Genomic DNA, 25,688 nt, shown 5'->3' on the forward strand with positions numbered 1-25,688 from the left:
GTACACATTGAACAATAATTCTTCATTCTCCCCTTCCCCAGCCTCTGGCAACCACTATTCTATTTTGTCTCTATGAATTCGATTACTCTAAATGCCTTATATGAGTGGAATCATACAATATTTGTCCTTTTATGACTGACTTATTTCACTTAACATAAGGTCTTCAAGGTTTAGTTGTTTTAGAGTATTTTTACATTAAGTCCACCACCTTGTCTTTCTCAGGGACAGTTTCTGTTGATTTACTTTTTTCCTTTGAATGGGCCATAATTTTCCTCTTTCTTTGTATGCTTTGTAATTTTTTTGTTGTTGAAGATCGAACATTTGAATCTCATAATGTGGTTATTCTAGAGGTCAATTTTTCACTCTTTCCCTGATTTTGCTGTTTTTGCTGTTGTTGTTGGTTCGTTGTAGGGTGTCTCTGTGCTGGGGATCAGTATAGGTGTAAACTTAAGGTCTTCTCTGGTCTTTTCTGGGCCTCCACCTTTCCCTGGGCATACATGGTGACTTTTAAAATTTCCTTGTATATGTGGTTACTTTTTTTTTTTTTTTTTTGCGGTACGCAGGCCTCTCACTGTTGTGGCCTCTCCCGTTGCAGAGCACAGGCTCCGGACGCACAGGCTCAGAGGCCATGGCTCACGGGCCCAGCCGCTCCGTGGCATGTGGGAATCTTCCTGGACCGGGGCACGAACCTGTGTCCCCTGCATCGGCAGGCGGACTCTCAACCACTGCACCACCAGGGAAGCCCTATGTGGTTACTTTTAAGTGTCCTAGTTCTTAAGGGTCTGGCTCCCAAAAAGGGAAAAAGAGAAAAGGGGTGGGGGAGGAAGGAGAGGTCCCATCTCTTTAAATCCCCTGTAAGCCACTTCAGCTGGAAGGGGAGGGTGTTGCAACAACTGTGGTGGGGATTGCAACAATGGCCCCTGTCTCTGTTTCTGCACCTCTGTGATCACAAGTAGTCATCAGCAAAATGAGCACAGATCCCTAATATTTGAAGGACAGATTCTTTATTGCTCACCTTGGATTCTGCAAGCTTCATACAAATTTCTCCAGAACTCATTCACGGATGCCTGGAATAGCGCTGGGGGCTAGGGTGTCAGGGATGGATAGCCAGTACCATAAAAGCTGAAATTAACCAAAATTAATGACAGTTTACTGTCCAAGTTTCTGGAATGATGCCTTCAATTAGACCCTAAAGACTCTACCAATAAACTGTTTGAACTAATAAACAAATTCAGTAAAGTTGCAGGATACAAAATCAACATACAAAAATCAGTTGCATTTCTATATAATAAAAATAACCTATCTGAAAAAAGATATTTTAAAAAGTCTCATTTACAACAGCATCAAAAACAATAAAATACCTAGGAATAAATTTAACCAAGGAGGTGAAAGATCTATACATTGAAAACTAAAGAAATAGAAGAAGATACAAATAAATGGAAAGATATCCCATGTTCAGGGTTCAGAAGAGTTAACACTGTTAAAATAGCCTTACCAGCCAAAGCAATCTATAGATTCAGTGTAATCCCTATCATAATTCCAATGGCATTTTTCACAGAAATAGAAAAATTCCTAAAATTTGTATATAACTGTAAAAGACCCTAAATACCCAAAGTATTCTTGAGAAAAAAAGAACAAAGCTGGAGGAATCACACTTCCTGATTACAAAATATATTACAAAGCTATAGTAATCAGAACAGTATGGAACTGACATTAAAAACAGACACAGACCAACTGGACAGAATTGAGAGCCCAGTAATAAACACATACATATATGTAGGGTGAAGTAATATTTGACAAGGGAGCCAAGAATATACAATTGGTAAAGAATGGTCTCTTCAATAACTGGTGGGAAAACTATATCCACATGCAAAAGAATGAAATTGGACACTTCCCTTACACCATATGCAAAAATCAACTCAAAGTGGATCAAAGACTTAAGTGCAAGACCTAAAACCACAAAACTCCTAGAAGAAAACAGGGGAAATACTGCTTGACATTGGTCTTGGCAATGATTTTTTTGGATATGACCTCAAAAGCACAGGCAACAAAAGCAAAAATAAACAAGTGAGACTACAGCAAATTAAAAACTTCTGCACAGCAAAGGAAACAATCAGCAATATAAAAAAGCACCCTGCGGCACAAGAGAAAATATTTGTAAAACGTGTGTCTGATAAGGGGTTAATTGCCAAAATATACCAGGAACTCATATAATCCAATAATGAAGAAAAACAATAACAACAAAAACAAAACCAAACCTAATTAAAAAATGGCCAGTGACCTGAATAGACATTTTTCCAAAGAATACATACAAATGGCCAACAGGTAGATGAAAAAATTACTCAACACCACTAATAATGGAAATGCAAGTCAAAACCACATGTGATATAACCTCACACCCGTTAGAATGGCTATTATCAAAAGACAAATGATAACAAGTGTTGGCGAGGGTGTGGAGATAAGGGAATCCTTGTATACACTGCTGGTGGGATATAAGTTGGTACAATCATTATGTTAATCAGTATGGAGGTTCCTCAATACATTCAAAATAAAACTACCATATGATCTAGCAATCCTACTTCTGGGTATATATCCAAAGGAAATAAAATCACTTTATCAAAGAAATATCTGCATTCTCATGTTTACTGTAGCATTATTCATAATAGCCAAGCTATGGAAATACCCTCTTTCTATCAAAGGACAAATGGATACACATATAAAATGAAATATTTTTCAGCCATAAAAAGAGAAAGAAATCCTTACATTTGTGACAACATAGATGAACCTGGAGGACCTTATGGAGGACATAAGTAAAATAAGCCCAACAGAGAAAGACAAATACTGTACAATCTCACAAAGTGGAATCTAACAGAGTTGAACAGTGGTTACTAGGGGCTGGGAGGTGCGGAAAATGGGGGGCTGTTTATTAGATGGTAAAAACTTTCAGTTATATGATAAGTTTGGGGATCTAATGGACAGCATGGTGAATATAATAATAATATTGAACTGTATACTTGAAATTTGCTGAGAGTGGTTTTTAAGGGTTCTTGTTTTAAAGAAAAGGTAACTGTGAGGTAATGGATGCGTTAACTTGATTGTGGTAATCATTTCACAATGTATACATATATCAAACCATCATGTTGTACATCTTAAATATATACAATTTTTATTTGTAATTATACCTCAATAAAACTGGAAAAATGATAAAAATATATTCTAGATACAAGTTCATCAAATATGTGGTTTGCAAATATTTTCTCCTGTCACCCAACTTGTCTTTTCATTCTCTTAACAGCGTCTTTCATAGAGCAAAAGTTTTAAATTTGACCAAGTCTAATGTATCAATTTTCCTTTTATGGATTGTATGTTTGCAGTCAAGTCTAAGAACTTTTTGCCTAGACTTTCTCCCATTTCCCCCACTATAGATCTGGCAGCCATTAAAAGCATAAGGGAACAGAGAAATGCAAATCAAAACTACAAGGAGGTATCACCTCACACCAATCAGAATGGCCATCATCAGAAAATCTACAAACAACAAACGCTGCAGAGGGTGTGGAGAAAAGGGAACCCTCTTGCACTGTTGGTGGGAATGTAAATTGATACAGCCACTATGGAGAACAGTATGGAGGTTCCTTAAAAAACTAAAAATAGAATTACCATATGACCCTGTAATCCCACTACTGGGCATATACCCAGAGAAAACCATAATTCAAAAAGAGTCATGTACACAATGTTCATTGCAGCACTATTTACAATAGCCAGGCCATGGAAGCAACCTAAATGCCCATCAACAGATGAATGGATAAAGAAGATGTGGTACATTTATACAATGGAATATTACTCAGCCATAAAAAGGAACGAAATTGGGTCATTTGTAGAGACGTTGATGGACATAGAGACTGTCATACAGAGTGAAGTAAGTCAGGAAGAGAAAAACAAATATCGTATATTAACGCATATATGTGGAATCTAGAAAAATGTTACAGATGAACTGGTTTGCAAGGCAGAAATAGAGACAAAGATGTACAGAACAAATGTATGGAACCAAGGGGGGAAATTGGGGTGGTGGTGGTGGTGGTGGTGGGATGAACTGGGAGATTGGGATTGACATATATACACTAAAATGTATAAAATGGATAACTAATAAAAACCTGCTGTATTAAAAAAATAAAATAAAATATTAAAAAAAGCATAAGGAAACACACCATGAGTAACTTTATTCTCATAAATTCAACAACTTAAAAGAAATTAATCAACTGTTTGAAAGTTACACAATACCAACCCAATCAGATGAAACAGATACCTGAATAGTCCCTTGGCCATTAAAGAAATTGAATTTGTAATTTAAAAGTTATCTAAAAAGAGATCTCCAGGCCCAGATGGCTTCACTAAAGAATTTTTACAAAATATTTAAAGAAGAATTTTCACACCAATTTTACATAATGTCTTCCAGGAAACAGAAAAGGAGAGAATGCTCCCAATTTTTATGAGGTCAGTATTACCTTGATATCAAAATCAGACAAAGGGAATTTTTTAAAAAGTGTACATTAGTACCTCTCAGGAACGTAGAGGTAAAAATCAAACCCAACAAGGTACAAAAGAAATTATACACCAGCACCAACTATAAATTTATCCCAGGTAAGCGAGGCTACTTCAAACATTCAAAAATTAATCAATCCACCATATCAACAGGCTAAAGAAGAAAAATCATATGACTATATATAGTCAGAAACAGAAAAACCATTTGACAAAATCCAACACCCATTCATGATAAAAACGAAACTCTTAGCAAGTTAGGAATAGAGGGAACTACCAAACTTTAACTTGATAAAGAGAATCCACATCTAACATCATACTTTTATTGGTTCTTGGTATGATGAGTGATTTTCTATTGTATGCTGGACATTTTGGATATTATATTAGGAGGCTCTCAAGGCCATTTAAATCTTCTATTCTAGAAGGCAGCATCCTATTTAGGTTTAGTATGTAGATGCTGGCCTACTTTTGTGGGCCCTGTTTCCAATGAGAATTTTCTTTTCTGGGCTCTTTCAATGCAATTCTGTTCTGCTTTATTCTTTTGGTTCCACTGGATCCCTTCTGGTGCCACCTACAAGGTAGAAGCCATTTTCCTGGGTTCCCTCTTGCCATTAGATGGAGGGTTTAGGATGTTGGACTTCTGAGGTAGAGAGCAATATGCTGGCCTGTTCACTGGCCACCTGGTGTCGTGGGTGTCCCACCCGGTCTCTGCTGGTGCCACTGGAGGAGAGAAGGGCTACCTGGACTGCATTTTGCTGTTGGGTGGAGGGACAGGAAGTTCCTGTTCTGGATCTTCTTCTGTGGCTGGCTGGATGGCCAGGTGCTGCTAGGTCTGGATTGCCTCTGCCACTGACTGGAAGGCCAGGAGATACTAGGCTTGTTGGAGCTGAGGTACAGGAGGATCCCCTCTCTCCTCCCATTTAGTTTGGGGTAGGAGATGGGTTGATCTGCTCAGGTTCTGCTGTTGCTGCTGTGGGTAGATCAAGCCTGCTTCTGTTAGCAGATGATAAATGAAGTGTGTTGGTCCACATGGGTTCTGCTTTTACTGCTGCTGAGGACAGACTGGGTCACCACTGCTAATGGATGTGGGGTGTGGAGTGGGTGGATAAGCCTGGGTTCCACTGTTGCTGCTGTTGTGAGCAGATCATGCCTGTTGCTGCCAGTGCATGTGGGGCATGGGATGGGTTGGCTTATAAGGGTACTGTAGGCAATTCAGCCTGCTGTTGCCACTAGGCGTGGGTCTCCCTGCTTAGTCTCTGCTGGGCTTCCCCTTCTTTTGACCAGAGAGAGCATGCTTTTCTTGTTTTGTTTGTTTTGTTTAGCTTTCCCTATGCCTGTTGTTGGTTTTAGGTTGCAGACATATCTGGTGTCCAGTCTGAGATGTATGACAGATAAAACAAGAATTCATCTAGGTGTACCTTTTAAAATCTTGAGACTCCTAGATGATCCGCCATCTCTCCATATTTCAGAGTCCTTTTATGATTGTTGAATTATTTTCAGAGTATTTAGTTTGTATTTAGAGGGGAGGAGAAGGGAAAATTAGTTGACACCATCTTGTACCAAAATTGGAAGCTCTCACTCCTAGGTTTTTAACCAAATAAAGTGCAAAACTTAGGTTCACACAAAAAAACACACATATACATAGCAGATTAATTTGTAATCACCCCAAACTGGAAACAACTCCAAGACCCTTCAACTGGTAAAAATTTCTGATAACATCCATACAATGGAATACCACTCAGTAATTAAAACAAATGAGTACCCACCACACCACAGGTCTCAGACACATTATGCTAAATGAAAGAAGCCAGATTCAAAAGGCTACAAATTATTATTCCTTCTACATGACATTCTGGAAAAGGGAAAACAATTCGTACATATTACAGACCAGTGGTTGCTAGGGTTTGGTGGAGAGTAGTGGGTGACCACAAAGGGGCACAGGGGAATTCTACTTTATGTATCTTGAAGCTCAGTTATTAGGTACATATATATTCTATGATATTAAGATATATGATGTTACATATATATTCTATGAATTATTGTGACTGTTGATAGATATGATAATATTGAGGTTATATTTTTACAAAGGTCTCATCTATTAAAGATATATATTAAAGTACTGTGGATAAAGTGGTATGATTTTTGTTGTTTGCTTTTAAAAAATTATGTATTTCAATAAGAAGGGAGTAATTAACTCTGTAGCCTAATGTAGAGAGAATGCATAAGAACAGAGAAAAAACCATTGGATTTGGTCAGTTGCAATGTTGGTGATGTTGATGAGTGCAGTGTCAGTGAAGTAAGAGGGGTAGAAGGCTGATTGGAATGGGCTGAAGAGAAAATAGTAGGAACAGAAGTGGAAACAGTGACGGCATGATTTGCTATGAGGAGAAACAGAGAACTGGAAAAGAAACTGATTAAGATCGTATTTTTTAAAGATGGAAGAGGTAGACATTGATAATTTGGATAGTGGGGTTATGAATGCAGGATCAAACACCTTGAGATGGCAGCAGGATAATGGAGGAGTTAACCTTTGATGGGATCAAAGACCCTTCATTTATTTCACTTGGAGGGAAGGCAGCAAGTGTGGTCCAGATGGAGCTGGGATGGAGAATGAGGTGGTAGGAAGATGGAGGTCCAGTCTGCTCCCATTTCTTCTGTTAAGTGTGTGGTGACATATATCATCATTATGGAGTTCAAGGGGAGAAGCAGAATTGGGCATTTGGAGAGGAGGTGGTATGAATTATTCAATTCAGAAAAAAGAAATGCAAACACACCAGATAAATTTATTGGGAAATTTGTCCAATGGAGATTTGCAGTCATGAATATGAACCGAGACCATGCCTCATGGGTGTTTTGCTCTAGCCATGCCACTCTTCTGCAGGCACAGAGCAGGTAGATAATTAAGTTCATCCCACATACATTTGCAGAGAGAGGACCAAGGGAATTCAAGTTGTTCAGGAGAGAGATTACAATAATTAAGTATAGAATCTGAACTGGGTAAAGAGAGATACAAGGGTTTGTCAGGGTGATGGCTGTAAAAAAAATTGGTAGGGTCAATAGACTGGAAGACTTTATCACATCTGAAGAAACATTCTATTAGGGGTATTTGAAAGGTGAACTGGAAGGAGAGAATAAAGTAAAAAGAGAATGAAACTCCAGAAAAAGCAATTTGGGCAACAGTACACTGATTGGTTAATGGTAAGGTCCAGAGCCACACTATTCAATGGAATAGGCACTAGCCATATGTGGCTATTTAAATATAAATTAATTTAAATAAAATTTAAAAGTCAATTCTTTAGTTGCACCAGGGACATTTCAAGTGCTCCACAGCCATGTGTGGCTAGTGGCTACCACACTGGACAGCACTGATACAGAACATTTCCATCATCACAGAAATTGCTACTGAGTATAGCATTGCTTTAGTATGACCATGGGAGTGAGAATGGAGACAAGAGTAGGGATGGGGGTAATATCAGGGGGAGCCCTGTTTGCTACACAGCCCTCAGGGAGAGGAGTTCTGGTAAGGGAATTGTGAAGATGGAGTTGAAGTGCCATGAACTCCTGTTTTCTACCAGTCCCCAGGGTCATCACCTGCTCGTCAGCATGCCCAGTCACATCTATCACTAAGGCCAGCCTCCTGTCCTTTACCTGGGGCTGCACTGCACTTCTACCAGAAGAGTCAGCCACATGCTGACCTTTTCACTAGGTGATTGGCAAAGATACCTTGTCTGAGGCATCTGAGATCCCAGTCAATCCCCAACTACAGGCGGACAGAGAAGACCCTCACTGTCTGTTCTCATGTGCAGAGGTACCCAAAGTCTTCAGGAAGATGTAGCTCACCTGTCTCGCAGATTCCTGGCGAGAAGAAAGGAACGGGGCTGGGGATGGGAGCTGGGACTTCTGGCTCTGTTATATTAGACTAGGACCTTGGCTTCTGTTTTGACAACTAAGTAAGTAGCATATGGAATTGTCAGTCCAGAACAGGGTTCATGGGCACAAGGGAAAAACCTCACTAAAGTTCTTTCCCAGGGAGAAGAGGAGGCAGCATGGCTTAAGTCCTAAAATTTCCATTAGCTGGTGGGGAGACCATGAGACATACCAGATCAGGTTAGACCTTTACTGAGGACAGGAGACAGTGCCGCTTCTTGCCATCACTTAGGGGTTGATGATTTCAATGTGGAACTGCAGGTGAGTGGCTGTGACTACACAGTGGCCCCGGAGAAGAGCACAGGTCTGGTAGTTGTGGCCTTGCCAGTGGTACTGGATCATGTAGATGGCATTGAGCACCTGGCAGTAACACCAGTGGATGTGCCACATACAGACCAAAGCCTGGAGCTTGACCACTGCCCTCTCTGTGTGTGCGTAGGAAATCAGGGCTGCCCTCCGCTTCTTCTGCCACAGCCTGTCCATTGTCAGTCTCCACCAGCACTGAATGATCCAGGCCTTGAGGGCTGCGTGTAACAATGTCTGGTGCACCAGGGTTCCACGCAACCAGGCCTGGATCTTCTCGGCTGCTTTTATTCTTTCTTTTATATTTTTCTAGGCAGAGATAAGAGAGACCACTCAGGGAACTTCCTGCCACCAACTTCTAGGATATTCCTGGAAAGGGCCTTGATTCTTTTAATAGTCAGCCCTTCTTTGGAAACTTCAGGGGAGTTAGCAGGACACTAACTAAGAGGCAGAAGTCCTGGGTGGTGAGCCCTCCTCTGCCAACATGGACACATCACCTTACCCTCAGAGTCATAGCATCCTCCTCTTGACTACCTCACAGGTGCATGGATCAAGAGAAAAACCATTAGTAACTAGGAGGGTGCATTAAGAATGTGAGGGACTTAGTTGTACTCTACCTCTTCAGTGCTTATTGGGTTTGGGAGGTTTGGCCTCATAATGCTTTTGCCTGGTATTCTCTGCTAATTCTAGTTCCATTGGCTGATTTCTTTCTGCCACAACAGTGTATTTCAATATGGCGGTGAGTTTTTAACACCCTCATCACATATTCTACTCCCAGCCTCCCCATACTGTGAACATTCTACTTTCTAATTCAGAGTCCTCACATCCTCATCTCCCAGCTCATGCATTTCTTGATGGCTTTCCTTCTCGCCATTCACTCTTTGTGTCACAGTCAAACCCAGAGCCAGAGAGTTCATGCTGAGAAGGAAGTGAAGGAAAAATAAGCCAGTATTGAATTGACTCCTGATTACTTTAAACTCTGGATCCCTAAGAGGCACAATTCCACACCCTCATGACACTGACATAAATGTTCTGGATATCTGTTAATTATATGGAGATTTTACCTACCTCTTTTTTCTGCTGCTACTTCTGCTTCTGCTTCTTCTTCTGCTTCAACCTAATTTCGTCTTCGGAATCCTCAATCACAATTAAAATTGAATTGCCGTCTGTCTGTCATGAGAATTAAACGGGAAATGAATGGATGAGCTAAGAGTACCGTTTCTCTCTATGGCTCTGCACAAAGATACCCACTGCCTCAGCATCCTCTTTTTTCCCAAAAGCTGTGAAGTCCAGAGTGATTCCCACCCACCCTCAAGCCTGCTGAGTGGATCTGGCCATGTCTCTTACACAAAATCGAACCCCCATGGCTTGTCTCTAGATGGTTCCTTTATTTCTCTACTTCCCAAGGTCTGATGAGTAATATGAGGGGGAGAGCTATGAGTTAACAATTGCTTTATGACATCAGGATTAGGATATATGCCACATAAGTTGAGTCTTCCTCACAAACAAGCTCCATGCGAACTTGTATTACCTGTCCACTTCCCTTCTGTCAGAGACATATCCGAACTCAGAGTGGAAAGACAGGGCACTTGGGTGCCGTTCCTCCAGTGAGGTCCATCCACATCCTTTCTCATTATCAGTCACACAGGAGGGCAGGAGGGACCATGGCAGGATAGATAGCTCCATACAGCTCTCTACTGTCTCTCAGACTTAGCACTTCCTGTCTTCCCTGGATTCAAGTTTCAGTACCTCAGTGTGCCATAGGAAACTAGAGAGACTAGATGAATCTAGAAAGCAGTAAAATAAAAAACAATCTTAAAATTAATTAAATAGAAAACAAAAATGAGTGGTGGAAGATAAATTTAAAAGCTGATATTTTTCAAATTACTTTCAAATTACTGCCTCTGTGCTGGGTCTCAGAGCGTGTGAGATTTTTCATGAGTGCTTTAAGAACAGTCTCTGTTTCCCACAGCCCTCCAGCTTTCCCCCACACAAGCCCCGCTGGACTTCAAAGCCAGAAATTCTGGGGGCTCATCATCCCGGTGCAGGATCCCCAGGCGAAGGAGCCCTGTGTGGGGCTCAGACCCCTCACTCCTTGGGGAGAACCTCTGTAATAATTATTATCCTTTTGTTTGTGGGTTGTCACCCTGGAGTGTGCGTCTTGACTATACTGACTCCATTCCTCCCACCCATCTCGTTGTGGTTCCTTCTTCGTATCTTTAGCTGTGGAAAATCGTTTCTGCTAGTCTTTAGGTCATTCTCATAGATAGTCGCTTTGTAAGTAGTTGTAATTTTGGTATTCTTGTGGGAGGAGGTGAGCTCAGGGTCTACCTACTTCACCATCTTGGTCACATCTTCAGATTAGCATTTCTTAATGTTTATTGCCTGAGTTATTTATTACTATGATTATTTCTAAGCAGAGAATTTCTTTTTTAAAAAATTTTTGTTGGAGTATAGTTGATTTACAATGTTGTCTTACTTTCAGGTGTACAGCAAAGTGAATCAGTTTATATATGTATGTATATATATATATATACACATCTACTCCTTTTTTTTTTTTAAGATTCTTTTCCCATATAGGCCATCACAGAGTATTGAGTAGAGTTCCCTGTGCTACACAGTAGGTCCTTATTATCTATTTTATATATAGTAGTGTGTATATGTCAATCCCAATCTCCCAATTTATCCTCCCCTCCCCCTTATCCCCTGGTAACCATAAGTTTGTTTTCTACATCCGTGACTTTTACCTCTTTTTTTTTTAAATTCCACATATATGCGATATCATATGATATTTGTCTTTCTGTGTCTGACTTACTTCACTCAGTATGACAGTCTCTAGGTCTATCCATGTTGCTGCAAAGGGCATTATTTTGTTCTTTTTTATGGCTCAGTAATATTCCATTGTATATATGTACTATATCTTCTTTATCCATTCCTCTGTTGATGGACATTTAGGTTGCTTCCATGTTCTGGCTATTGTAAATAGTACTGCAATGAACATTTGCGTGCATGTATCTTTTTTTTTTTAAAGATTTTCTTGATGTGGACCATTGTTAAAGTCTTTACTGAATTTGTTACAATATTGCTTCTGTTTTATGTTTTGGTTTTTTGGCTGCAAGGCATGTGGGATCTTAGCTCCCCAACCAGGAATCGAACCCACAGCCCCTACATTGGAAGGCAAAGTCTTAGCCACTCAACCACCAGGGAAGTCCCCGCATGTATCTTTTTGAACTATGGTTTTCTCCAGGTATATGCCTAGGTGTGGGATTGCTGGGTCATATGGTAGTTCTATTTCTAGTTTTTTAAGGAAAATCCATACTGTTCTCCACAGTGGCTGCACCAATTTACAGTGCCACCAAAAGTGTAGGAGGGTTCCCTTTTCTCCACACCCTCTCCAGCATTTATTGTTTGTAGATTTTTTGATGATGGCCATTCTGACTGGTGTGAGGTGATACCTCATTGTAGTTTTGATTTGCATTCCTCTAATAATTAGTGATGTTGAGCACCTTTTCATGTGTTTTTTTGGCCATCCATATGTCTTCTTTGTGGAAATGTCTATTTAGATCTTCTGCCCATTTTTTGATTGGGTTACTTGTTTTTTTGACATAAAGCTGCACAAGTCGTTTGTATATTTTGGAGATTAATCCCTTGTTGGTTGCTTCGTTTGCAAATATTTTCTCCCATTCTGAAGGTTGTCTTTTTGTTTTGTTTATGCTTTCCTTTGCTGTGCAAAAGATTTTAAGTTTAATTAGATGCCATTTATTATTTTTGTTTTTTATTTTCATCACTCTAGGAGGTGGATCAAAAAAGATCTTGCTGCGATTTATGTCATAGAGTGTTCTGCCTATGTTTTCCTCTAAAAGTATTATAGTGTCCGGTCTTACATTTAGGTCTTTAATCCATTTTGAGTTTATTTTTGTGTATGGTGTAGGGAGTGTTCTAATTTCATTATTTTACATGTAGCTGTCCAGTTTTCCCAGCACCACTTATTGAAGAGACCGTCTTTTCTCCATTGTATATTCTTGCCTCCTTTGTCAGAGATTAGGTGACCAAAAGTGTATGGGTTTATCTCTGGGCTTTCTATCCTGTTCCATTGATCTATATTTGTTTTTGTGCCTGTATCATACTGTTTTGATTACTGTAGCTTCATAGTATACTCTGAAGTCAGGGAGCCTGATTCCTCCAGCTCCATTTTTCTTTCTCAAGATTGCTTTGTCAATTCGGGGTCTTTTTTGTATCCATACAAATTGTAAAATTTTTTATTCTAATTCTGTGATAAATGCCATTGGTAATTTGACAGGGGTTGCACTGAATCTGTAGATTGCTTTAGATAGCACAGTCATTTTCACAATATTGATTCTTCCAACCAAGAACATGGTATATCTCTCCATCTGTTTGTGTCATCTTTGATATCTTTCATCAGTGTCTTATACTTTTCTGAGTACAGGTCTTTTGCCTCCTTAAGTAGGTTTATTCCTAGGTATTTTATTCGTTTTGTTGTGATGGTAAATGGGAGTGTTCCTTTAACTATTTTTTCTAATTTTTCACTGTTAGTGTATAGGAATGCAAGAGATTTCTGTGTATTAATTTGTATACTGCAACTTTACCAAATTCATTGATCAGCTCTAGTAGTTTTCTGGTAGGGTCTTTAGGATTATCTATGTATAGAATCATGTCATCTGCAAACAGTGACAGTTTTACTTCTTCTTTTCCAATTTGGATTCTTTTATTTCTTGTTCTTCTCTGATTGCCGTGGCTAGGACTTCCCAAACTATGTTGAATAATAGTGGTGAGAGTGAACATCCTTGTCTTGTTCCTGATCTTAGAAGAAATACTTTCAGTTTTTCACCATTGAGAATGATGTTTGCTGTGGGTTTGTCGTATATGGCCTTAATTATGTTGAGGTAGGTTCCATCTATGCCCACTTTCTGGAGAGTTTTTATCATATATGGGTGTTGAAGTTTGTCAAAAGCATTTTCTGCATCTATGGAGATGATCATATGGTTTTTATTCTTCAATTTGTTAATATGGTGTATCACATTGATTGATTTGCATATATTGAAGAATCCTTGCATCCCTGGGATAAATCCCACTTGATCATGGTGTATGATCCTTTTAATGTGTTGCTGGATTCTGTTTGCTAGTATTTTCTTAAGGATTTTTGTGTCTATGTTCGTCAGTGATATTGGACTATCATTTTCTTTTTTTGTGATATCTTTGACTGGTTTTGGTATCAGGGTGATAGTGGCCTCGTAGAATGGGCTTGGGAGTGTTCCTTTCTCTGCAATTTTTTTGGAAGAGTTTGAGAAGGATAGGTATTAGCTCTTCTCTAAATGTTTGACAGAATTCACGTGTGAAGCCATCTGGTCCCGGACTTTTGTTGTTGGAAGATTTTTAATAACAGTTTCAATTTCATTACTTGTGATTGGTCTATTCCTATTTTCTATTTCTTCCTGGTTCAGTCTTGGAAGGCTGTACCTTTCTAAGAATTTGTCCATTTCTTCCAGGTTGTCCATTTTATTGGCATATAATTGCTTGTAGTAATCTCTTATGAGCCTTTGTATTTCTGTGGTGTCAGTCGTAACTTCTTTTTCATTTCTAATTTTATTGATTTGAGTCCTCTCCCTTTTTTTCTTGATGAGTATGGCTAAGGGTTTATCAATTTTGTTTATCTTATGAAAGAACAAGATTTTAGTTTCACTAATCTTTTTTTTTATTGTTTTCTTTGTCTCTATTTCATTTATTTCTGCTCTGACCTTTATCATTTCTTTCCTTCTACTAACTTTGCGTTTTGCTTGTTTTTCTTTCTTTAGTTCCTTTAGGTGTAAGGTTAGGTTGTTTATTTGACATTTTTCTTGTTTCTAGAGGTAAGATTGTATTGCTATAAAGTTCCCTCTTAGAACTGCTTTTGCTGCATCCCATAGGTTTTGGGTCAACGTGTTTTCGTTGTCATGTGTTTCTAGGTATTTTTAATTTCCTCCTTCATTTCTTCAGTGATCCATTGGTTATCTACTACCATATTGTTTAGCTTCCACGTGTTTGTGCTTTTTACAGTTTTTTTCCCCCTGTAATTGATTTCTAACCTCATAGCGTTGTGGTTGGAAAAGATGCATGCTATGATTTCAATTTTCTTAAATTTACTGAGATTTGATTTGTGACCCAAGATGTGATCTATCCTGGAGAATGTTCTGTGTGCACTTGAGAAGAAACTCTATTCTGCTGCTTTCGGATGGAATGCCCTATAAATAACAGTTAAGTCTATCTGGTCTAACTAAATGTAAGGCCATACACTATAAAACTCTTAGAGGAAAACATAGGCAGAACACTCTATGACATAAATCACAGGAAGATCCTTTTTGACCCACTTCCTAGAGAAATGGAAATAAAAACAAAAGTAAACAAATGGGACCTAGTGAAACTTAAAACCTTTTGCAAAGCAAAGGAAAACATAAACAAGACGAAAAGACAACCCTCAGAATGGGAGAAAATATTTGCAATTGAAGCAACTGGCAAAGGATTAATCTCCACAATTTACAAGCAGCTCATGCAGCTCAATATCAAAAAAACAAACAACCCAATCCAAAAATGGGTTGGATAAATAGACATTTCTCCAGAGAAGATATACAGATTGCCAACAAATAAATGAAAGGATACTCAACATCACTAATCATTAGAGAAATGCAAATCAAAACTACAATGAGGTTATTACCTCACTCCAGTCAGAATGGCCATCATCAAAAAAATCTACAAACAATACAATCCTGCAGCCTGTGGAACAAAAACCACATTCACAGAAAGATAGACAAGATGAAAAGGCAGAGGGCTATGTACCAGATGAAGGAACAAGATAAAACCCCAGAAAAACACCTAAATGAAGTTGAGATAGGCAACCTTCCAGAAAAAGAATTCAGAATAATGATAGTGAAGATGATCCAGGACCTTGGAAAAAGAATGGGGGAAAAGATTGAGAAGATGTAAGAAATGTTTAACAAAGACCTAGAAGAATTAAAGAACAAACAAACAGATGAACAATACAAATAACTGAAATGAAAAATACACTAGAGAGAATCTATAGCAGAATAACTGAGGCAGAAGAAGGGATAAGTGCCCTGGAAGACAGAATGGTGGAATTCAATGCCACGGAACAGAATAAAGAAAAAAGAATGAAAAGAAATGAAGACAGCCTCAGAGACCTCTGGGACAACATTAAACACAACAACATTTGCATTATAGGGGTCTCAGAAGGAGAAGAGAGAGAGAAAGGGCCAGAGAAAATATTTGAAGAGATTATAGTCAAAAACTTCCCTAACGTGGGAAAGGAAATAGCCACCCAAGTCCAGGAAGCACAGAAAAACCCAAGGAAAAACCCACGCACGAAAAACCCAAGGAGAAACACGCCGAGACACATAGTAATCAAATTGGTAAAAATTAAAGACAAAGAAAAATTATCGAAAGCAGCAAGGGAAAAACAATAAATAACATACAAGGGAACTCCCATAAGGTTAACAGCTGATTTCTCAGCAGAAACTCTACAAGCCAGAAGACAGTGGCATGACATAGTTAAAGTGATGAAAGGGAAGAACCTACAACCAAGATTACTCTACCCTGCAAGGATCTCATTCAGATTCGATGGAGAAATCAAAAGCTGTCCAGACAAGCAAAAGCTAAGAGAATTCAGCACCACCAAACCAGCTCTACAACAAATGCTAAATGAACTTCTCTAAGTGGGAAGCATAAGAGAAGGAAAGGACCGACAAAAACAAACCCAAAACAATTAAGAAAATGGTAATAGGAACATACGTATCAAAAATTACCTTAAACGTGAATGTATTAAATGCTCCAAACAAAAGACAGGCTCGCTGAATGGATACCAAAACAAGGCCCATATATATGCTGTCTACAAGAGACCCACCTCAGACCTAGGGACACATTCAGACTGAAAGTGAGGGGATGGAAAAAGATATTCCATGCAAATGGAAATCAAAAGAAAGCTGGAGTAGCAATACTCATATCAGATAAAATAGACTTTAAAATACAGAATGTTTCAAGAGACAAGGAGGGACACTACATAATGATCAAGGGATCAATCCAAGAAGAAGATATAACAATTATAAATATATATGTACCCAACATAGGAACACCTCAATACATAAGGCAACTGCTAACAGCTATAAAAGAGGCAATCGACAGTAACACAATAATAGTGGGGGAGTTTAACACCTCAATTACACCAATGGACAGATCATCCAAACAGAAAATTCATAAGGAAACACAAGCTTTAAATGATACAATAGACCAGATAGATTTAATTGATATTTATAGGACATCCCATCCCCAAACAGCAGATTACACTTTCTTCTCAAGTGCGCACGGAACATTTTCCACGATAGATCACATCCTGGGCCACAAATCAAGTCTCAGTAAATTTACAAAAATTGAAATCATATCAAGCATCTTTTCTGACCACAATGCTATGAGATTAGAAATCAATTACAGGGGAAAAAAACATAAAAAACACAAACACATGGAAGCTAAACAATATGTTACTAAATAACCAAGAGATCACTGAGGAAATCAAAATATACCTAGAGACAAATGACAAAGAAAACACGATGATCCAAAACCTATGCGATGAAGCAAAAACAGTTCTAAGAGGGAAGTTTATAGCAATATAAGCTTACCTCAAGAAACAAGAGAAATCTCAAACAATCTAACCTTACACCAAAAGGAACTAGAGAAAGAAGAACAAACAAAACCCAAAGTTAGCAGAAGGAAAGAAATCATGAAGATCAGAGCAGAAATAAATGAAACAGAAACAAAGAAAACAATAGCAAAGATCAATAAAACTAACAGCTGGTTCTTTGAGAAGATAAACAAAATTGATAAACCATTAGCCAAACTCATCAAGAAAAAGAGGGAGAGGACCCAAATCAATAAAATTAGAAATGAAAAAGGAGAAGTTACAACAGACACCGCAGAAATACAAAGCATCCTAAGAGACTACTACAAGCAACTCTATGACAATAACATGGACAACCTGGAAGAAATGGGCAAATTCTTAGAAAGGTATAACCTTCTAAGACTGAACCAGGAAGAAACAGAAAATATGAACAGACCAATCACAAGCACTGAAATTGAAACGGTGATTAAAAATCTTCCAACAAACAAAAGTCCAGGACCAGATGGCTTCACAGGTGAATTCTATCAGACATTTACAGAAGAGTTAACACCCATCCTTCTCAAACTCTTCCAAAAAACTGCAGAGTAAGGAACACTCCGAAACTCATTCTATGAGGCTACCATCACCCTGATACCAAAACCAGTCAAAGATACTACAGAAAAAGAAAATTACAGACCAATATCACTGATGAATATAGATGCAAAAATCCTCAATAAAATACTAGCAAACAGAATCCAGCAACATATTAAAAGGATCATACACCATGATCAAGTGGGATTTATCCCAGGGATGCAAGGATTCTTCAATATACGCAAATCAATCAATGTGATACACCATATTAACAAATTGAAGAATAAAAACCATATGATCATCTCCATAGATGCAGAAAATGCTTTTGACAAAATTCAACACCCATATATGATAAAAACTCTCCAGAAAGTGGGCATAGATGTAACCTAGCTCAACATAATAAAGGCCATATATGACAAACCCACAGCAAACATCATTCTCAATGGTGAAAAACTGAAAGCATTTCCTCTAAGATCAGGAACAAGACAAGGATGTTCACTCTCACCACTATTATTCAACATAGTTTTGGAAGTCCTAGCCACCGCAATCAGAGAAGAAAAAGAAATAAAAGGAATACAAATTGGGAAAGAAGAAGTAGAACTGTCACTGTTTGCAGATGACATGATACTATACATAGAGAATCCTGAAAATGCCACCAGGAAACTACTAGAGCTAATCAATGAATTTGGTAAAGCTGCAGGATACAAAATTAATGCACAGAAATCTCTTGCATTCCTATACACTAATGATGAAAAATCTGAAAGAGAAATTAAGGAAACACTCCCATTTACCATTGCAACAAAAAGAATAAAATACCTAGGAATAAACCTACGTAGCGAGACAAAAGACCTGTATGCAAAAAACTATAAGACACTGATGAAAGATATCAAAGATGATACAAACAAACAGATATACCATGTTCTTGGATTGGAAGAATCAATATTGTGAAAATGACTATACTACCCAAAGCAATCTACAGATTCAATGCAGTCCCTATCAAATTAGGAATGGCATTTTTTTTACAGAACTAGAACAAAAAATCTTAAAATGTGTATGGAGACACAAAAGACCCCGAATAGCCAAAGCAGTCTTGAGGGAAAAAAATGGAGCTGGAGGAATCAGACTCCCTGACTTCAGACTACAAACCTATAGTAATAAAGACAATATGGTACTGGCACAAAAAGAGAAATATAGATCAATGGAACAGGATAGAAAGCCCAGAGATAAACCCACACACCTATGGTCAACTAATCTATGACAAAGGAGGCAAGCATATATAATAGAGAAAAGACTGTCTCTTCAATAAGTGGTGCTGGGAAAACTGGACAGCTACATGTAAAATAATGAAATTAGAACACTCCCTAACACCATACACAAAAATAAACTCAAAATGGATTAGAGACCTAAATATGAGACTGGACACTATAAAACTCTTAGAGGAAAACATAGGAAGAACACTCTTTGACATAAATCACAGCAAGAACTTTTTTGATCCACCTCCTAGAGAAATGGAAATAAAAACAAAAATAAAAAAATGGGACCTAATGAAACTTAAAACCTTTTGCAAAGCAAAGGAAAGTACAAACACGACAAAAGGACAACCCTCAGAATGGGAGAAAATATGTGCAAATGAATCAACGGACAAAGGATTAATCTCCAAAATATATAAACAACTCATGCAGCTCAATATTAAAAAAACAAAGAACCCAATCCAAAAATGGGCAGAAGATCTAAATAGACATTTCTCCAAGAAGACATACAGATGGCCAAGAAGCACATGAAAAGCTGCTCACCATCACTAATTATTAGAGAAATGCAAATTAAAACTACAATGAGATATCAACTCACACCAGTTAGAGTGGACATCATCAGAAAATCTACAAACAACAAATGCTGGAGAGGGGGTGAAGAAAAGGGAACCCTCTTGCACTGTTGGTGGGAATGTAAATTGATACAGCCACTATGGAGAACAGTATGGAGGTTCCTTAAAAAACTAGAAATAGAATTACCATATGACCCAGCAATCCCACTACTGGACATATACTGAGAGAAAACCATAATTCAAAAAGACACATACACCCCAATGTTCATTGCAGCACTGTTTACAATAGCCAGGTCATGGAAGCAACCTAAATGCCCATCGACAGATGAATGGATAAAGAAGATGTGGTACATATATACAATGGAATATTACTCAGCCATAAAAAGGAATGAAATTGGGTCATTTGTAGAGATGTGGTTGAATCTAGAGACTGTCATACAGAGTAAGTCAGAAAGAGAAAAACAAATATCGTATATTAATGCATATATGTGGAACGTAGAAAAATGGTACAGATGAACCGGTTTACAGGGCAGAAATTGAGACACAGATGTAGAGGACAAATGTATGGACACCAAGTGGGGAAAGCAGTGCGGGGTGGTGGTGGTGGTGGTGTGATGAATTGGGAGATTGGGATTGACATGTATACACTAATATGTATAAAATGGATAAGTAATAAGAACCTATTGTATAAAAAAGCAAATAAAATAAATTCAAAAATTCAAAAAAAACAACCTATAAGACAATCTACAAACAATAAATGCTGGAGAGGGTGTGGAGAAAAGGGAACCCTCTTCCACTATTGGTGGGAATGTAAATTGATACAGCCACTATGGAGAACAGTATGGAGTTTCCTTAAAAAACTAAAAATAGAACTGCCATATGACCCAGCAATCCCACTACTAGGCATATACCCTGAGAAAACCATAGTTCCAAGAGAGACATGTACCACAATGTTCATTGCAGCACTATTTACAATAGCCAGGACATGGAAGCAGCCTAAGTGTCTATCAACAGGTGAATGGATAAAGAAGATGTGGCACATATATACAATGGGATATTACTCTGCCATAAAAAGGAATGAAATTGAGTTATTTGTAGTGAGGTGGATAGACCTAGAGTCGGTCATACAGAGTGAAGTAAGTCAGAAAGAGAAAAACAAATACTATATGCTAATATATATGGAATCTAAAAAAAAAAATGGTTCTGATGAACCCAGGGGCAGGACAGGAATAAAGACGCAGATGTAGAGAATGGGCTTGAGGACACGGGGAGGGGGAAGGGTAAGCTGGGACCAAGTGAGAGAGTGGCGTGGACAGATATACACTACCAAATGTAAAACAGATAGCTAGTGGGAAGCAGCCACATAGCACAGGGAGATTAACTCAGTGCTTTGTGACCACCTAGAGGGGTGGGATAGGGAGGGTGAGAGGGAGACACAAGAGTGAGGAGATATGGGGATATATGTATATGTATAGCTGATTCACTATGTTATAAAGCAGAAACTAACACACCATTGCAAAGCATTTATACGCCAATAAAGTTGTTAAAAAAATGTCTATCTGGTCTAATGTGTCATTTAAGGCCTGTGTTCCTCTATTAATTTTTTTTTTTTCTTTTTTTGTGGTATGCGGACCTCTCACTGTCGTGGCCTCTCCCGTTGCGGAGCACAGGCTCTGGACGTGTAGGCTCAGCGGCCATGGCTCACGGGCCCAGCCGCTCCGCGGCATGTGGGATCCTCGCAGACCGGGGCATGAACCTGTGTCCCCTGCATCGGCAGGCGGACTCTCAACCACTGCGCCACCAGGGAAGCCCCCTCTATTAATTTTATGTCTGGATGATCTGTCCATTGATGAAAGTGGGGTGTTAAAGTCCCCCACTATTATTGTGCTACTGTCGATTTCTCCTTTATGGCTGTTAGTATTTGTCTTATATATTGAGGTGCTCCTATGCTGGGTGCATATATATTTACAATTGTTATATCTTCTTGGATTGATCCTTGATCATTGTGTAGTGTCCTTCTTTGTCCCTCATAAGAGTCTTTACTTTAAAGTCTATTTTGTCTTATATGAGTATTGCTACTCTCACTTTGTTTTGATTTCCATTTGCATGGAATACCTTATTCCATACCCTCACTTTCAGTCTGTATGTGGCCCTAGGTCTGAAATGGGTCTATTGTAGACAGCATATATATGGCTCTTGTTTCTGTATGCATTCAGCTGGTCTATGTCTTTTGGTTGGAGCATTTAATCCATTTACATTTAAGGTAGTTATCGATATGTATGTTCCTAGTGCCATTTTCTTAATTGTTTTGGGTTTGTTTTTGTAGGTCTTTTTTCTTCTCTTCCTCTTTTGTTCTCTTCTCTTGTGTTTCTTGTCTAGAGAAGTTCCTTTAGCATTTGTTGTAAAGCTGGTTTGGTGGTGCTGCATTCTTTTAACTTTTGCTTGTCTGGAAAGCTTTTGATTTCTCCTTCAAATATGAATGAGAGCCTTGTGGGTAGAGTATTCTTGGTTGTAGGTTTTTCCCTTTCATCGTTTTAAATATATCCTGCCACTCCCTTCTGGCTTGAAGAGTTTCTGCTGAAAAATCAACTGATAACCTTATGGGGATTCCCTTGTATATTATTTGTTGCTTTTCCCTTGTTGCTTTTAATAGTTTTTCTTTGTATTTAATTTTTTTTTTTTTTTTTTTTTTTTTTGCGGTACGCGGGCCTCTCACTGCTGTGGCCTCTCCTGTTGCGGAGCACAGGCTCCAGACGCACAGGCCCAGCGGCCACGGCTCACGGGCCCAGCCGCTCTGTGGCATGTGGGATCCTCCCGGACTGGGGCATGAACCCGCATTCCCTGCATTGGCAGGCAGACTCTCAACCACTGCGCCACGAGGGAAGCCCCTGTATTTAATTTTTGTTAGTTTTATTGATATGTGTCTCAGAGCATTCCTCCTTGGGTTTATCCTGTATGGGACTCTGCATTTCCTGGACTTTGATGACTATTCCCTTTCCCATGTTAGGGAAATTTTTGACTATAATCTCTTCAAATACTTTCTCAGGCCGTTTCTCTTTTTCTTCTTCTTCTGGGACCCCTATAATTTGAATGTTGGTGCATTTAATGTTGTCCCAGAGATCTCTGAGACATTTCTTTTCATGTTTTATGCTTTTAAAAAAAATTTTGGCTGCACTGCACAGCTTGTGGGATCTTAGTTCCCAAACCAGGCCCTCAGCAATGAAAGTGTGGCATCCTAACCACTCAACTGCCAGGGAATTCCCTCTTTTGTCTTTACCCTGTTCCATGGCAGGGATTTCAACCATTCTGCCTCCAGGTCATTTATCCGTTCTTTTGCTTCAGTTATTCTGCTATTGATTCCTTCTAGTGTATTTTTCATTTCAGTTATTGCTCATCTCTGTTTGTTCTTTAGTTCTTCTAGGTCTTTGTTAAAATTTTCTTGTATCTTCTCGATCCGCCTCCATTTTTTTTCTGAGATCTTGGATCATCTTGACTATCATCACTCTGAATTCTTTTTCATGTAGATTGCTTATCTTCTCTTCACTTAGTTGTTTTTGTAGGTTTTTATCTTGCTCCTTCGTCTGCAACATATTTCTTTGTCATCTCATTTTGTCAAACTTACTGTGTTTGTGGTCTCCCTTCCACAGGCTGCAGAATTGTACTTCCTCTGGTGTCTGCCCCCTTGATGGGTGAGGTTGGTCCAGAGGCTTGTGCCATTTTTCCCTTGATAGGGGGTTTGATTGGTGTTATAGTGATCAGAGCCTGCCCTAGAAATTGATCAGGGCCTCCCCTTTGCTCTGTGGTTGTCACTGACCTGTCAGGGGTGGGGTCTGCTCCCTAGCTGTTGGGGTAGAGGCCCAAAGATCTATTTCTTAGCTGTGATTCTGATCTGCAATGTGAGATATGTGGGATTGGAGCACTCCCACTGGGAGAGAAGCCACTGTGTATTTCTCCTCTGAAGCTGTTTACCTGTGAATATGCTCTGTTGTATCCCCTTCTGCCCATTGTGAGGGCTCACAAAGTATATTGTTGGCACTGCTCTCAGTCCCACCTTAACTGTGGGTATGCCGGCGATCAGCCCTGTTGACTCTCACGTGTTGTTTTCACCCGGCCACCGGCGCAGGTCCACTGAGGTCAGGTCCCAGGACTGCAGTAGTTGTACACCTGTACCCACTGTGGGAGCTAAGGAGGCAGCGCAAACTCTGGTCTGGCCCAACCCCCATGAGTACATGCCCAAAGAACCCACAGCTGCTAAAGCCAGACCCGTTGCGGCTGCAAGAGCACTTGTCCTTTCGGATGTTTCACAGGTGCTGAATTAGGGAAGGCATCAGTGGAGGTGTAACTCCACAGTTTGTGCAGCTGCAAGGAGAAATTTCAGCTCTTCTTCCTTAGTCACACAGCCCCTGGGGATCAGCTGTGGTTTCAGCCCCTCCTCTGGGCAGATTTCCTAGTGGGGGTAGTTATCCACATCCTCCTGGGACAGCAGAGCAGGTCCTGACACCCACTGGTGAATTTCCTAGTAGTGAGAGCTATTCGTGCCCTCCTGGGACAGCAAGGTAGGTCCTGTGGCCCGCTGGCAGAATTCCTAGTTTCGGGAGCTGTCCACACCCTTACAGGTCAGCAGGGGCGGGTTCTGTGACCTGCTGGCAGAATTCCTAGTTTTGGGAGCTGTCCACGCCCTCCTGGGTCAGTAGGGGTGGGGCCTGGTGTCTGCCTGTGGGTCTGGAAGAGGCAGCCAGTGCCCACCTCTGGAGCCCAAGATGGTGGTGGCTTCTCGCACCTGCCCCCAGAACTCCTGTAGGTGGTGTCCTGTTGCCTGGGAGCACTCACAGGGATAGAAGTTCTTATGGTGTTCCCTCTCCTCTTCTCATGCGCCTCCCAATAATGGTTCCTTGCCTCTCTGGTGGGCCCAGGCTTCTTCCTAGTACACCCTCAGTTGCTGTGGCCCAACCTCTTCAGGCTCTTTCTGCACCTAACCCTGGTCCTCTCTCTGGGCCTGAGCTTAGGAGTCTGAGCTTTAGTACCTGACCCTCAACCTCACTAACAGAGGAGTATCTCAGGTTTGAGAGTGCAGGGTGGGGGTGCTGACCCTCTGTGCAGGTTAGTCTCCATTTTGCCTTTCACAAACCAGTTGCTGCTTCCCCTTTTAGGCTCCAAAACTCCCCCTCTGTCTTAATTTCTCCACTTGCGAGAAACCTTCCCACGGTGCAGGAAACTTTCCTCCTTCACAGCTCCCTCCCCAGGGTGCAGCCCTGTCCTGATTCCTTCTTTTTCTTTTTCCTTTTGTCCTACCCAGTTACGTGGAGGTTTTCTTGTCTTTTCGGACATCTGAGGTCTTCTGTCGGCATTCAGTAGCTGTTCTGTGTGAATCATTCTGCTTGTAGATCTATTTTCAATGTTTCTGTGGAGGGAGGTGAACTCTACTTCCTATCCCTCGGCCATTGTGATTGAGCAGTGACTTTCTAATACCTTAATTCTTCCTACATATATTAGTTGCTTTCTAAGGAAGATACTTCTCTTCTCATTAAATTTTTCATTTATTAATTTATATCGGTGTGAACTGATGGGTTCCTATTTAATTCTATAGGTTATAATCTGCTATCATCATAATTTTGGTGCTCAAATTGACCCAGATTTGGCCACTGGGAGCCCTTCAGCCTGGCTTCTGCATTCTTTTGACATGTCCCCCTCACTTTTGATTATTTCTTACATCAAGATATTACAGACTTGGAAGAAATAGAAAATATATATTGGTCTTTGCCCCTAGACCCTGGCACAGAGCTCCTGAAAACCTTGTAATTTCTTTCTTTTTTTTAAATTGTGAATAATATTTTATTTAGTCATTTTTGT

General features: G+C 39.6%; 1 protein-coding gene across 1 annotated transcript; it reads right to left on the reverse strand.

Annotated features, from left to right (window-relative positions):
• Positions 1-8,691: 8,691 nt before the first annotated feature.
• On the reverse strand, positions 8,692-10,131 carry IQCF2 (IQ motif containing F2). Its single transcript, XM_060308645.1, is given in 3 exon segments — positions 8,692-9,075; positions 9,835-9,936; positions 10,114-10,131. Coding segments are annotated over 3 exon segments (504 nt in total).
• Between the last annotated feature and the right edge of the window lie 15,557 nt (positions 10,132-25,688).

The sequence above is a fragment of the Globicephala melas genome, chromosome 11 (assembly GCF_963455315.2).
Source record: "Globicephala melas chromosome 11, mGloMel1.2, whole genome shotgun sequence".
NCBI classification, from domain to species: Eukaryota; Metazoa; Chordata; class Mammalia; order Artiodactyla; family Delphinidae; genus Globicephala; species Globicephala melas.